At 45.3% G+C, this 15062-nt stretch overlaps 1 protein-coding gene across 1 annotated transcript; it reads right to left on the bottom strand.

Annotated features, from left to right (window-relative positions):
- Positions 1 to 1845: 1845 nt before the first annotated feature.
- APOLD1 (apolipoprotein L domain containing 1) lies at positions 1846 to 5299 on the bottom strand. Its single transcript, XM_058023063.1, has 2 exons — positions 5255 to 5299; positions 1846 to 3074 (listed from the first exon to the last, which is right to left on the bottom strand). The coding sequence occupies exon 2, from the start codon at positions 3067 to 3069 to the stop codon at positions 2329 to 2331; it is 741 nt and encodes a 246-aa protein (XP_057879046.1). The 5' UTR covers positions 3070 to 3074; positions 5255 to 5299; the 3' UTR covers positions 1846 to 2328.
- Positions 5300 to 15062: the final 9763 nt, after the last annotated feature.

Consider the following 15062-nt stretch of genomic DNA (forward strand, 5'->3'; position numbering starts at 1 on the left):
AAAAGCAGCAAACCAAACCCACCCTGTGTAGATGCTCCTTGTTACCATATGTTTCAAAAATTACAGCAGCCTGACCATCAGCTTGCTGCTTATTGTTGGTGCTAAAGGTTAAGCCTGGCCAGCACGTAGACATGAACCCCTGTGAGGGTCACTGGGATGCCTCAGGAAATGGAGTCAGGGATGTGACAGGAAGTCATTGCTTGTGATTCTTTGCTGAACTCCTTGCCCACATAATATGGTGCTGTTTTAGTGGGGAGCAGGGTGGAGCAGGGTGAAATTCCAGTCTGTGTAATTCCCTATTGTCAACAGATGTATTTGAATGAAGGTTTTCTCCTGTCCTAAACTGCTGCTGGGAGCATTCATGCATGATAAAATAAATATACAGCTTCTAAGTAGTAATTCCTTTTTTGTGCTTTTCAGCACAAGACATTGCAGATTATACTGGATTTAGAAATTGTCACTCCAGGGCTTTTAAACAAATGTGCTCCTAGCTCTACTGCATGTTACAGTCCTTAGCAGGGGCAGGGTGAGAGCATCCCCAGCAGATGGATTTTAGTGCAGATATAATGTCAGCTATTTCAGAAGGGGTGCATAATGAGATGAGATGGACAATGTGTACAAGCATATCACCTCCAGGAGTGCAGAGAGACACTGACACAAAAGTGCTTCATGTTCATTTATTCGAATCAGCAGTCTACTTGTTCATTTCTGGCAAACAGGCATGGGTATCAAAAGCATCTGAGTCCCACTCTGGGGAACCAGAGCTTTTATTCTTCCTACAACATATTAAAACAAATGTTGATATCATGAAAAGAGACAAGAAGGACAGGGATTTAAGCTTTGTGACCCAGAGTGCTGCCCTCCCTAAGGATTTGGTCAGTGTTACAGAATTACAGAGTAGGTTTCTCTGATCATTTGGATTTGTGTCTCCTCAGGGAAGTTTCCCTTGCCCACTGGGCATGCTTGTGGAGGGAGTTACCTCTGCATTGACTCTTTGAGTCGCTTCAAGCTAGTTTCAGGGTCTCTTCCTTGTACCTCTTTCAGGTACTGACATGATCCCCATCATCACCATACTTGGGCACTTCTCAGAGGTGTGATCCCAGACACATCCTGGTGAGGTAGGGAAGTGCTACTATCCCTGTTTTGAACAGGGAACTGAGGTACTGATGGCTCAAAATCACAAAGGGCATATTTAGCAGAACAGTCACTTGAAATAGGGTCCCAGCCCTTGCTCCTGCTTTGCAGGGGCTCTGCCACTGAATCATCCTACTCCTCTCTACCCCTCCTGTATATTAGTACCTGCACGTATTTCACTGATATGAAGCCTTCTGTGGGAAGCATTGCTAGGAGCACGTGTAGCTCTCCATGAGTGCTGCCTCCCCCCTCCAGATGATCCACTGTGGGTCTCACAGGCTGCTTGACTGCATGGAGAGTGGCACTTCCACCTCTCAGGTGTGCTCCCATCACGTAGCACCAACCTACTGGTTTTGTTCTACCCTGTCTTACTACCCTTCCCTTCCTGCTGCAGGAGATATAACTGTGTCCTTCCACCAATGCCCTGAGGCAGACTCTGGTCCCAGGGCCATTCTGCTCTCTATTTTGGCTCCTGAAATCTATTGTCACTGTTTGAACTGTGTTTCGCCTATTTTATTACTATCAGCATTCAAGTCATGCTTTCCGTTTCCTACAGGGACTTGCCCTCCCTCACAGCAAAATAACAGGTAACTTGCTCTCACATACTACAGACTTGCTTTTACTCTAAAAAACAACAGTTTTCCTTTGGAACAGAGGCCTCTTAAAAAAAATATATATATATATATATACACACTCTTAAATACAATATCATAAGCTTAAAATCATTCTATGTAAATAAATAGGATACAAACATCACAGTTCTCAGTCTGGAGAGGTTTCTCCAAACAGATAAATTCTGGCCCTGCTATTTCATCCATACAGTCTGTCATATCTGGAGCTGCTTCTTTCTACAGCCTTTCCAGATGTACCTTGGTAATGGGATTGTACTCTACTGGAAATTGCAGCTGCTGGCTTTTTTAGGGTACTCCAGCCCTTGTACCACACACAGATTCATAAGTTGTCTACAAACCAGGTTCAGTCAGCATCAGGTATTTCATCTGCCTCCTGACCTAATTCTTTTTGCTGCCTTGGGGAAGCAGAGCAGTGGAGATGGCTGGGGAAAAAGGGGTCTGCAGAACGTCCACCTCACAGCACCAGCACTGTGAACTGTAAAACAACAGGTAGCAGTGATAATGGTCACAGTAAATAATGCAATGTCTCCAAACCCAGTTTTTATATGGGCCAAACACTGTTTCAGCTGCAGGGTCTCGGGATCTCGGCAGTGGTTTTAGCACCCAAGCTGAGTCTCCTCGTGCGTGGGGAAAGCTCTGTTCTGGACTCCAGAAGATCACAGACTTCATCCATTGCCCTGGTGCAGGTCTCGAGGTTGTCAGCCAGCTTCTGGATTTTGGCCTTGAGCACAGCCTGGCTTACTTTGGTGGCCTCCTTTGTGCATTCTGGCACGAGGAAGCTGTGGGAGCCGCAGAGGACCATGAAGCAGACGGAGTTGTAGAGCGAGATGGACGCCCTCTTCTCCGACTGCCGCAGCGCCGGGTCACCCGGGCCCTGCCCCCGGCGAAGGAACTCCAGGCAGCCCAGTATTTCCCTCATCTGTTTCCGACAAGTCACCGCAATTTCCTGCACCTTCCTCACCTCCCGGGAATTGCAGAGCACCAAGGAGAGGTCGGAAGTGATGCTGACGGCGCCGCCGGCCGTGGCCAGGCCCAGGCCCACGGCCGAGGCCAGCAGAGAGGCTCCGAGCGTGGCGGGGCTCAGGGACAGCCCCAGGATGGCCGTGAGCGCCCCGGCGGCCGTCAGGGCGCTCCCGCTGACGTTGGCGATCAGGGAGCTGCGGCGGAGCTGGCTGAGTTTCCGAGCTGCCCGGTGCAGGTGCGCGATTTGGCCGCGCAGCCTCTGCCGCTGCTCCAGCAGGGCCGCGTGGAAGTGCTGCGTGGGGTCTGCTGCGGGCACGAAGGCAGCACCGCCCCTCTCCATGGCTTCTGTCCAGAGAAAGAAAAGTCTGGGGTGGGATCTGTGTCAAAAAAACCCCGCGAGACATGCTCATCCTGGATCACCGTTTCAGGGATGGCATCCAGCCAAATTTTTGTTGCTTCAGCCCAGCTACAAGAAAGGTTTTCCACCTGCACTCACGTACACACATACCCATATGAATGTGTACATTTAATTACGTTTTCCATTGTAACTTTCAGACAGCAAAACTTTAAAATGTTTTTCTTAATCCCTGCAAAGACTGAAGTATCCTAAGGACTGGGGTCGGAGGCGCTGTTACCATTATCAAAAGACACAAAAGGTCTTTTGAAACGTGGGGACAGAAATTCCCCTGAGGTTAGGTGACTCAGTGCCCAGAGCAGTAATGCTGCCAGAATGAATCTGTTGCCCCCCTGATGGGATTCTGAGGATCTGCAGTATAGAAGGACATCTTTCACAAGAAAGGTCAGACTGCAAGGAGGTGAAAGGTATCCCAGGTTTTTGTATAGGAGTGATTTCCTATTAAAGGAGGACAGAGAGAAGGTGCTGAATGAGATCTATGTCTGGATTTTGCATATAGGAGGTGAGGAGCTTATTAATGCCTTGGATGGGTGAACATCCTTTCTTTAAGCTTCAGCAACTCGAGGCCCCCTGCAGCATGGGTTTTTTTTCCTATAGTAACCTGGTGTCAGTGTATGAACAAAGACGGGAACTATTGTTCTGTGGTCATAAATACCCAGTTACAGTGGCAGGGAGGCCTCTGAACCTTGATAGTAAGAGTCATGAAGAGCACATCAGGAAAGGACGTCCAGTTTTAGTGTGCACTCCCTGGCAGTTGGGGAAACAAGGGAAATACAAAGGGCTGTGAATAGAAAAGGCTTGAAAACTGCTGGGTCTGGAAAACCTCCCCTGGCAAGATAGCAGGAGAGGCTTCATTTCTAGGAGATGAATCTACAGTGTTTCTGTACTAGACAGTCTCTGCTTGCTGTCTCTGTTCATTGCCACAAGTGCAGAAAGAAATGTTCCAATAAATATTTTCAGGTTGCTCTAGGGATGCCAAATGCTCTACAAAGGAAGCCAGCAACTTCAATCCTGCTTACAGGGAACCTGAGGCAACAGAGCCAAGAGGAATGGTGATGTAGCTGATTGTCTGGTAGAAGCAGAGTTTCTGTGCTTCGCCGCACTGCCCTGTGCACTCGGCTGTGCTGCCTCTGCACCTAGCAAGGTCCAGCCATAGAGCTGAGGAGCTTTTTGGAGCCCATAATGCCCTCACAGCCAAAAGGAGTCTCTGCAGCAGAAAGACCCTGTCACTAACCCAACTGAGCAAAACTATTCATTGCTGCAGGCACTTTTCACTTCAAAATCTTCTGTACTGTGGGAACTGAAGGTGCCTGGTCCCTCATAAAGTCACACTATGTAGCTAGAATCCTTGGGGCTTCATTCTGCAGAATCCTCATGTTTCAGAAGGAGAGAACTTTGTACCATAGTCATTCCATATGGAAGAGTATTCATAAGTAATTCTCACTGCAATCTTTCCCCCTTCTGCTAGCTTGTCCTAATTCATCTCACACAGATCTTTTAAGACACCCCCGCATGCCCTTCTGGAAATGCCCCCAGTCTCTCTTGGTGTCAATGAGTCATTTGAATCACTTAGTACATTTTGCTTCTCTCAGCTGGAGGCTGTGTCTATTATTTTTACACTTTAATTAGAAATAAAGCTGGAAACACAAGGACTAACACTAATCTAAATAGATACCAGCATTGAAATGAACAATGAGCACATCACCAATAATTTAACAACAGATCAATATGATGATCATTATATATGTCAATTCCTGTAGCCTCTCAACAATTTGTTCTGAAGATTTAGTTGCTGAGAACTGTCTCAGGTAATAACAGCTACTATCACACTGAATTATAGAACAATCATTCCAAATATATATACATATTATTAGAACAATCTTATATATATATATTATATATATTATTAAACAATCATTCCAAATATAGCATAGGCCATGTAGTAGGCAAATCTTTTGACAGTGATTAATGCCAGCAGAAAGGAAAAAAAAAGTCCTGCTCTTAGAGAAAAATCTCCCCAGCACTAAAGGTATACATTAGTCCAAAGCCTGCAAACACTTTCCTAATAGAGTATTCAAAGACACTAAAAAAATTACTGGTTCAAACTTACCTTCAGTTTCCAGCCACCCTCCCAGAAGACAAATTTTGATCTGTTTCTGGAGGAGACCAATTTATAGCTCCTGTGGACCAATTGCTGGGATGGGAATGCTTTGCCTCATACTGGGAGTTTGCCATTTCCTGCTCTCCCTTGTGCAGAAGGATGTGACACACTGCAAAGTGACCTGTGGGACAGTGAGCACACACCATGCTCAGGAAACGATCCCTGCGAATGAACATTGTGTGTTCACTTTTCCTGAAGTGTAGGGTGGAAAAAAAGTTTAAAAATCGCAGCCTATTCCTGGCTGTGAGCTAGTGCAGACATTCCCTGCAGGGAACAGTTGCCTTTCCTTTCCCTGAAATAGCAACTGACTTTACTCTGTGCTGGAGCCGCCAATTGTTTGATGACTGAAGTTTCCCCCACTACACATCTAGAGCCAGGGGAGCTATCAGCCAGCCAACTGCTCCATTCAAGGCCAGTGTACTTTTAAAATCCCAGCTCTTTGGGAAAATCCATAAAAGGGAAGCAGCCCCACAGCGAGATCATTGCTCTGAATTCCCATCCCTTCTCCTTCCCAGTACACAAAAACATGCTGCAAAAGGAGTGATCACCCTGTGTTTTTACTCTGTTTCTTAGCCATAGGCACCACAATGGTTGAGAAACAGCCCTCCTGTTTTCCTGAAGGGCCTGCCCAGCAATCAGTAATCAGAAGGAAAGGATCATTTGCCTCCCTTGTTCTGCTGCCTGCTGTTGCCTGGCAGTTGTGCCAGACAGATGTGGCCAGAGGGAAGAAGTGATGAAGATGCTGGGGAGGAACAGCCTAAGTGCCACTCCTGTTGCTGCCTTCCATGCTGAAACAAGGCCAGTTTTAATCAAAGATTGTTTTGATGGCACTCGGTGGTATGTGTGCCATGTGTCTTTATTGACACAGGGCCCCTGGTCCTGGGGACAATTGTATTGAGCAGCTGTGCTTGAAGATGGGGCATCTGCTTTCTTGTTTGGTGGATTCTTGCTCTTTAGGACTATTTGTTGACAGGAATGCTCTGATTTTGCCCCTGACCTATTTAATTTGAAAGCTATTTACCTGTAACTGAATGGTGAGGCTTTCCTGTTGAATTTGTGGGCTGTGTAGCCACACAATCACTGGAGCTGACCTTTAAAAGGGCTGAGACTGTAAAGCAGCAGGCAGGGAGAGGAGAAGGCTAGGATTATTCATTTCAACAGCAACTTAGTTTTCAATTATGTTAAAATAGGTGTGAAATAGTATATCAAATATTTTTTCAGGGGTGGAGCTACAGGAGATGAAACGTGAATGAAAAAATAAATAGCATGGAAAAGTTATTTCAACCTGTCACAGACATGAAAAGAGAAAACATCATTTTAAAGATGCCTGAATGTGCAGTTCTGGTCTGTTACAATTTGTACATACTGCACGTTAACAGGAAGGTGAGCTTTGACACTGAAGGAAACTGTGCTTCAGCCCTTCCCTTTGTTTTAGCAAGCGTGTGCTTGAATTGGAGCCCATCTGCCTTGGCAAGGGCTTGCAGTTGATGGAGAGTTCTTTTCTCACATTCCCAAATAGAATAGGGCACTTTTTTTTTCATGTGACTGCATCTGTGTTAGAATTTGTGCCTGCAGATATGTCCTTGTTGGGAGAGTGAGTTTTGGTAACAGTGAAATAACAAAGAAAAGGAAAAAAAAGGGTCCAGAATGAGCCTAAGGTGATGACATGGTTTTGGATGATCCCCTTCTTTTCCCAGTTTTCTTCCTTCAACATACTCAGCTGAAATATACTTCAATATACTGATTGTCAGAAATTCCTGCAATGCTCACTCTGTGGGCAAGGACCTGATTGATGAAGGTGCAGAAGAAACAATTCATTTTTCTTAGACTATTCCCTCCCAGACTTTCATGTCCCCTGAAAGATCTGCACTTCACCAAGATCAGATATTGGTCTTGGCCAAGGATGGTTTCTCACAGGAATCATCCCTGGGCTCCTCCACTTTCAAAGAGAATGTTTCCCCATAATCCACCCCTATAATAAGGTGCATACCAAGAAAGGATGGAGCTACAGATGTCAATATGATTTTAGAGAAGAGACATATATTATAAAAAGAAACATTATTTCCTAGAAAGTGGCTGTACCACAGCATTTTGCTATTTGCTATCTGCTGACAGTCACAAACATCCCTCTGGTGAGACTGCTGGTCTTCTCGCCCACTGATAATTAGAAAGACCAGCTCCAGCAAAGGTGAGCAGGTGGGAATGAGAGCTGGATGGGAGAAAAGTGTCTTCTCTCAGCACCTGCCAAGGACTGAAAGGCTTCTAGTGCCATTAGTGCACTTGCCCAGGTGGAAGTACGTCTGCTGGTCACTAGGTAGGTTCCAGGAGCCTGCACGGAGTGAGCCTTAGCTTATCAGGGATCTCCAGATGTGTGGAGGAGGTCAGACCTTCACTGGGTGGCTCTGCAAGCTGGGGAGGCCTGGCCACGCTGCCTGCTGTGCCCTGCTGCCTCTGTGCTGGTGACCTCGGGCTTGATGGTGGAGGTGTTTCACAATGACCCTGGCCAAAAATGGTACCTCTGCTCCACCCTTTCCCATCCAGCCACATCCTCTTGAAAAGCCTGAGGGCACTCTCTGGGAGCAGGTGACCAGAAAAGGGAAGGAAGGATGTTTTATTGCCTCAGCTCTCTTCCTTTCAGGGGATTTTGGCAGAAAGGACTATTTTTTTTTTCTCCTGGTCTCTCCAGCAGATGGGATATATGACAGAAGTGTCTGATCTGAAGCTGTTTGCAGCTACTGTGATGTAACATTTGAACACAAATGTGTAAAATTTGAAGCTGGAGTTTCAAACAAACACTTCCTTTACTAACATTGTTTTGATTAAATAACTGAGAAAACTTGAGCAAATTTACACTTATATACCATCTTTCTAACAGATTTCTGCCATGCTTGGTACTTTCAACCTTAACTACTGGACCCTGGAGCTACAAGCTGTCTTTTTTTCTTTTATTTTCTTTTTCAACTGTATTAAAGACAAATCTTAACTTTTTGCAGCAAGATATTAATTCATTATCAGCAGAAACTAGAATAGGCCAAAACTAAAACAAAGAAAGCAAATTGGAACATAAAGACTGTGTGAGCTTTTAGTAACTTTCCCAGCAGATCCAAATTAATTTTTTGAAAGCATTCCAGAATGTGACAGGCTGCTCTGGGCTCTGGTCACCGGTGTATGTGGGTTTGAAGAAAGCTGCAAAGAGCAGAGCAGAGTGGAGGGAACAGGAAAGCCTGTGGGATGAGAACACCTCTTGCTAGTTCCATTTAAGCAGAAAATTAGCCAAGCACACTGCCTGTGCCTGCTTTGTGAGCAAGCATTCATGGAACAAAAACTCCATCCTAAATTGCCTTGTCAAAACACTGTCAGCAGCATTTGCAGAGACTGAGTATTTATTTGGACGTGGAGAATGAATTCCTGCAATGCATTTGAAGAGAGCAGCTTATCTGCCACTTGCCAGCTTTAGTTCCATGTTCAGTGCAGGCTGTGTGGCAAAAGGCTCTGGTGCACAGAGGAGCAGCTCCCCATGGTGCCTGTGAGCCTGGCACTGGCTGTGGCACAGCTGGCACTGGAATTCAGCACGGCCACCCGCGGGCTCTGCTGGCACTAGCGCTGCAGAAATAAGGTGACATGCATCTCCAGGGCAAGTGTGGCTACCATCCCTCCAGGACTACAGAAAACAGAGAATTGTTAGCATATTTCCAGAGCTGCAAAGAAACCTGTTATGTTGGTAAAAGGTAGAAACTAGGTAACCTGGTTTCTCGCGTCTCTTTTCAAATGGACTTCTTGACAGCTGAGTTCACAAGGCATCATTTCCCTTGAAAGAAGGGAGTCTGGATTCTTCTCACCTACAAAATCTACTTATTTTTGTAAAACTTTCAAGAAGTCAGTGTCTTTGAAATCTTGGCTGCTTTGTCAAATTCTGGCTGGGAGTGCCTAGGAGCCTCAAAAGTTGCTGTGTTACATTGACTAACCCTCCCTTCTGGCACAACAGAAACAGGACAGAGACACAGAGGCCTAAAGAAGTCCAGGAAAAGTTAAAAGCTGTTACCTAGAGCTTCAGCTAGAGATGCATGTCACCTCATTTCAGCCCTCTTTAGAGGTTCACACGCAGTTTATTCACACTCGGAAGCTCCCTCTAGAGATAGGAGAAGGAAGAGTCATACCCAAAAGTTCCTCCAGTCCATCTCTTCCAGGCACCTGCTCTATAATACGTGACAAATTAGAGACAGCAATTCTTTATCCCTTTCCTGCCTCGTTTGCTGTCCCACAGGTTGGCTAGGTTTATGTTCCAGTTTCAAATATGCTGTCCCACAGACACTGCTCTGGGCCAGAGATGCTGTTGTGGAAGAATAACAATGTGTGGCAGTTGTGCATCTCTGCCTGTCCCCCTCATGGATTTTTCAGGTACATTTTGACCCTGCTGACACCAGCAAGAATTGGGAACACTTCTGAACGACAGAACACTTGCACAAGAGGGATGGATCTCTCTAGATCCAAAGAGAAATGGGCATCTGGCTATGAGCATGCAGTGTGGCCTTCTGTACTCCCAAATATGTCATACAGGTACCACTTCTTGCATCCATACTTAACTCAGTATTCATCAGGGGATATATGGCTGTTGGGATGGCCTTTATGTCCATCATGAATCAGGTCTCTGTATTTGACAAACTTGCTTTGAAAAGTGTTTGTGGACTCTGCCTTTAAGGACAAATTGCATTCTTGATACCAAAATCAGATTTTGACTGATATCTCTTGTAAGGCTCCCCTCTAGGCTGGGTATTATTTTATGTTTGCAGCACATCAGACATCTAGGGATTATTTTCAGAGCAGATGAGCACATTTTGTAGTGAGCTGGTATAGCTCTAGAAAAAAAATGTTTTCACACTTGAAGCAGCTCTGTGGACTTGGAGACCCGGAACTGGGCAGAAAGGGTGAATATGTTCTCTTCTCTTCCTGTCAGACTTTCCTTGAACCTGGTTCAGTCAGGGAGCTGTATGGGATCTCAAAAAGCAAAAATGTTGCTGTACTTTGGGCCTCTTTACAGTGATGTCTGAAGAAGAGCATCATCTTCCTTCAGCACACAGCAATCATTGCACCTGGGACCCTTCCTTTTTCTGTAGGCAGGTCTTCCCACAGGCAGTGGTCATGAGGGAGCCTAGGAAACAGCAGCCTCCTTCCCTAAAATCTGCTTCTCAGGAGGAATCTTCTCCTCCATAGCACGGTGGATTGCAAGTAGGCACTGATAATCAGGCCGCCTACTTCTCACCACTTTTTATATTTGGGGAAGCATATGGTGGCTGACGCATTTCCTGATGTAAACTCAAAAATCACATCAGTGTGGATGCTCTGATTATCAACATGGAGCTACAAACAATTCATTTCCTTGCTGGTCTGCAGCATTTTCAGTGAACTTTGGAGGTTCCTGTTCTCTCCTGATATGTAGGGAAACAGAGGCAGGGAGGAAGCCAATGGTTTGCTCATTGCCTCCAGGGCAGAACTAGTGGTGAATGGAGGTGGCCTTAGTTTCAGATGAATGTTTGCTCCCTGAAGCTACCCTCTGACCTGGCACAACTTTTATAATACATGATCAGGTCATGATTGTAAATTCCCTTGTTCTGGGCCTTTGATGGTTGAGACTTTCCCATGTTTAAGGATATATCATATCCATTCTTCTCTTTATATTTCTTGGAAAAGAAAAGGTTTCTGTAAGCCAACAAGAATATTTCCCTTGTAAGGATGCTGGAAGAAAATGTATTTTTTTTTAGATTATTAATATGGAAGTGATTGGACAGCTGTCATAGGAGTCCTTGTTTGAATAGATGTCAGCAAGAAGGAAAGAATATTGCTTCATGCTGGTAATTAAAAAAAAAAAAGTCTTAGAATCTGTTCATCAGTTCATCAAAACTGCCAGAAGAGTTAGTGGAAAAGGAACAAGAGACACAAAGATGTATTCAGGATCCCACAACTAAGCACTTTACATAACAGACCTTATATATGCTGAAAAATAAGGTGGTGAAGCAGCCCACCAGGAGCATTCCTCCTCCTCTAGCTCTTCTCTGAATTTGCCTGCTTGCCCAAATTCATGCATTTCTCCTGTCTTTACAGGTGCAGTGATACCACCAGCTATTTTTGCTCTTGGCTCAGTGCAGCATTTCAGCTGCTGGACATCTGTGCCAAACTGCTCCTTTCCTTTGCTGGCTCTGCATCCCAGTGTCCTCTAGAATAGTGCTGGGAACATCATCTTCGATCCTCCAGCAACACAGGGGCAGGAGAGGGGCAACCTCTTCTCCCTTTAGGGTTCCCATCCACCTCTTCTGAGCCATCATGAGCTTGTTTTTGAGAGGTGGTAGCTCATCTTCGTGGCTTCTCTGCAGAAAGTGGAGGAGTTGCAGGTGGTTGTTCTCTGCCTGACCAGGGTGGGCACCAAAGGGGAGCCAGTGAACCCCAAGAGCTGCAGTCAGCCAGCAGTTAAGGACCTCAGAGGAATTAAAAGTGCCTAAGGGATGTGAATGTCATGGTTCAGAGTGGGATGGGAAAAGATGTGAGTCCCCACCAGGAATTGGTAGGGAGATGTGTGCACTGCCACCCAAACCAAAACTGTGGGTCAGGATTTTCTCCAGACAGCAGGTGAAAGGTGGAACAAACTGCTCTTCCTGCTGTCCCCTTTGGGTTTTGTGACTGCTGCATGGGATGGAAATGCTAATATTTTAGAAGGACGTTTTGGAAACTGAAGCTGGCTGCTCTTGAGATGTTTCCTTGTGAGGGTGCTGAAATGAAGGTGCAAGGGCATTTCAGATGCAACTGACTGCTCTGGGCCCTACAAAAGGTGAGCCAAGCCATTCCCATATTTTTATGTGTTTGATGGCAGAAGAGTTGGGAATTACCAAAGTGAGGTGCAGGAACTGTTGTTCCTGGCCATCCTAAACCTAAACTTGGTGAGTACTTCCAGTGTCAATAAGTGCAAGTGGCAGTAGAGTTTTGTTATAACTGAAATCTGCTTCTGTCTCCACTAGGACTGAAATCAAGCATCTGCATGCAACTTGGCCAAAAGTGCTCCCTGTTGTCTGGATCTAGACAGCTGCTGAACCAGTAGCTCTGAGAGCCTTTTACAGTCCCTGCTTGCCCAAGGAGGGCACTGTCAGGGCACCACCAGCCCTGCCATCCCTGCCCAGCATTTCCTGGGGCTCCCCCAACCCTGTTTCTGGTCCCAGGAGGCCATTCCAGCCCCCCTGGAGCCATCAGCCCCTGTCCCAACAACACAGAAATAGGGCCGGGCTCAAGCTCCCCACAGCCCTGCCTGGCCCTGGTCCCACTGCCCCGGGGAGCATCCAATGCCCGGAGCTGGGGCTGAGCCCAGAGCCCCTCTCCAGGCCTCATCCTGATCCCACCTGCACCTGAATTCTTGGCCTTGCCCGTGTGTGTGTGTATGGCAGGTAGCTCAGGTTTGTGGCAAATTAAAAGTTAAAATAAGCAGAAAAATTCACTACATTTTGAACAGGTTTTGGTTTTGGGGGTTTTTTTTAATTCTTTTTTTTTTTTCTTTATGAAATTAGATGACTCATCTCTGAACCTTTTTTCTGCTGACAGGAAATGTTGAGAATTAATACCGATAGCTGGGCCTCAGCAGGAGAAGGGCAGAAAACGTGAATCAGAATAAAATGGGAGGATCCAATCAGCTGTATTTTTGAGAATTGTGAATGACTCTCAGTTCTCCTATCTCTGAAACAGAGATGGGCTTTACATGTTTGGGAAAGCCACGGCAATGTGAAATGCAGTGGAGTTAGGTGTTCATGTGGAAAGGTCATAAGGGAGGGGAGGAATAGGAGAAAGAGTTGAAGAATTGAAGAATTATCCTCAGTATGAGTACACTGGGCCTTTGTAAGGTCCTTTTCCTAGGGCTTTTAATGACATCTATGGTGGCCGCTTGGCTTTGTGTCCTAGAGCCAAATATCACAAAAGGGACATGCAATGATTGAAAAGAACATGCAATAAGTGGAAAGCTACCCCGATTTTGCAATTTTTTTAGTTGGCTAGCAGGTACTGAGTTTGGTTTGGATTACTATATATTTTTACAAGTTAATAGGCATTTGTTACTGGTTACAATAATCTATACATTCCATGCTGTCTGGGAAGGGCTCTAAGGGGCTTTCAGATCTGATCTCTTGCAGTCCAAGCTGGCTCACATTGATAGCACCTGCAAAAAATAAATACTTCTGTAGGATTTTCTGGCAGATTCTTGCTGCTCTAGCAGAGATCTCTGTCCATACTGACAGTGCATGCAGAGACCAGACAGCCTGGAATGCCACTGAGACCCTGCTGTTCCTGATTTCACCTCTTCTAGGGTGAGGTAGCAAGGCTGGCTGTAATTGTGATGGTAAATGCACGAGAGGGAGGGAGAATCTCTCCCAGTAAGGATCCTTCCTAGCTGTTCTTTTTCATGTCTGCATTGCAGGGCAATATGTGCTGCTACACCTATCTTAATTAAGTTTGACCATGACTGGAGTAATGATCTCTGGCACACAACTTCAGGTTTTTGTGCTGCTAATCACACAAGAAACAGCAGGTTTTGGGGGAGGAGGGTGACCCACAGTCTTTCTGTATTTACTACTCTATGAGGTGATGCTGTATTCCTATCTCCTTGCAGGGCTTGATTATTCTCTTACACTTCTGCATCCTTCCCCTAATAAAAATGACTTGACTGCTTGTACATAAAATGGTCATGAGATTATATAATCTTTGTACAAATAAGGAAAGGGAATATTGGAATAAAAACCGAAGAGGAAAATCAAATAAGTAGGAGACCCTAAAATAATTACAAAATTTAGCCTCAAGTTGCTCAATTTAACATTTGACAGAGAATGGTGGAGACAAAAGTGGAGTGAGATGAGGACTACCACAATGCGTGGCAGTGTTGCAGTGGCACATTCTGAGAAGCTTTTCCTCTGGAGATGGTTGGTGTTGTGGTTGGCACCGCTCTACAGGATTTAGGCATACAGCTGTGTGCCAGCTGTGTGTGTGAAGGAAAACAGTCTAGGGAATATTACATTACAGGCTGGAGGGAAGTGTGCTGTTGTGATGCATTATTACTCTTGTAAAATAAGATTTGCAGAGAATGGGGGAGGTAGAAAGGCTTCTGTCCCAACACAGGTATTGGCGTTGGTGATTGTGGAGTTGGTGAGTACAAAAACCTGCTCAGACACTGTACCACATTTAGTTTTTAAGGGACATCAAGGATTCTACCAGACCTAGATGGGACAGAGCAGACACACATTCAACCACCTGATTGCAGGAAACTTTAGGGGACATCAACAATTTCACTACTCAATTATTTATGCCCCCTACTACTGCATGGAGTAAATGTCATACAGTCAAGTTCTCTTGGCTTTATAAAATTTCCAGTGAACCTTACTCTATAAACCACCCCACTTCCAACATGGTTTGAAAGCCCAGAGCCAGATTTGCTGAATTTGTCTTCTTATTGCACTCTCTGCCTCATCATGACATCATAATTCCTCACCTAGGGGACCTCAATGGCAAGGAAGAGTTAGAAAGAAAACATAAATGCAAGAAAAATGTGTTTATTTTCCTAAAGTCCTTTTCACCATAATTATGCAAGAAATTGTCAAAGTGCCTGTATGAGGTTTTTTTGAATCAGATTTTGTGAATTAATTGAAGATGAAGAGTCTTCCAAAATCTTCAAGATGTTCATTTTACTGTTCTTTAGTGGAATGAAATAGAGGAGTGAGATGGTATTTTTCCACTC

This window comes from Melospiza georgiana, chromosome 4 (genome assembly GCF_028018845.1).
Source record: "Melospiza georgiana isolate bMelGeo1 chromosome 4, bMelGeo1.pri, whole genome shotgun sequence".
Classification (NCBI taxonomy): domain Eukaryota; kingdom Metazoa; phylum Chordata; class Aves; order Passeriformes; family Passerellidae; genus Melospiza; species Melospiza georgiana.

What these genes read in the sequence shown, in the direction of transcription:
- APOLD1 (XM_058023063.1), bottom strand. Translation starts at nt 3,069, where the DNA reads ATGGAGAGGGGCGGTGCTGCCTTCGTGCCCGCAGCAGACCCCACGCAG.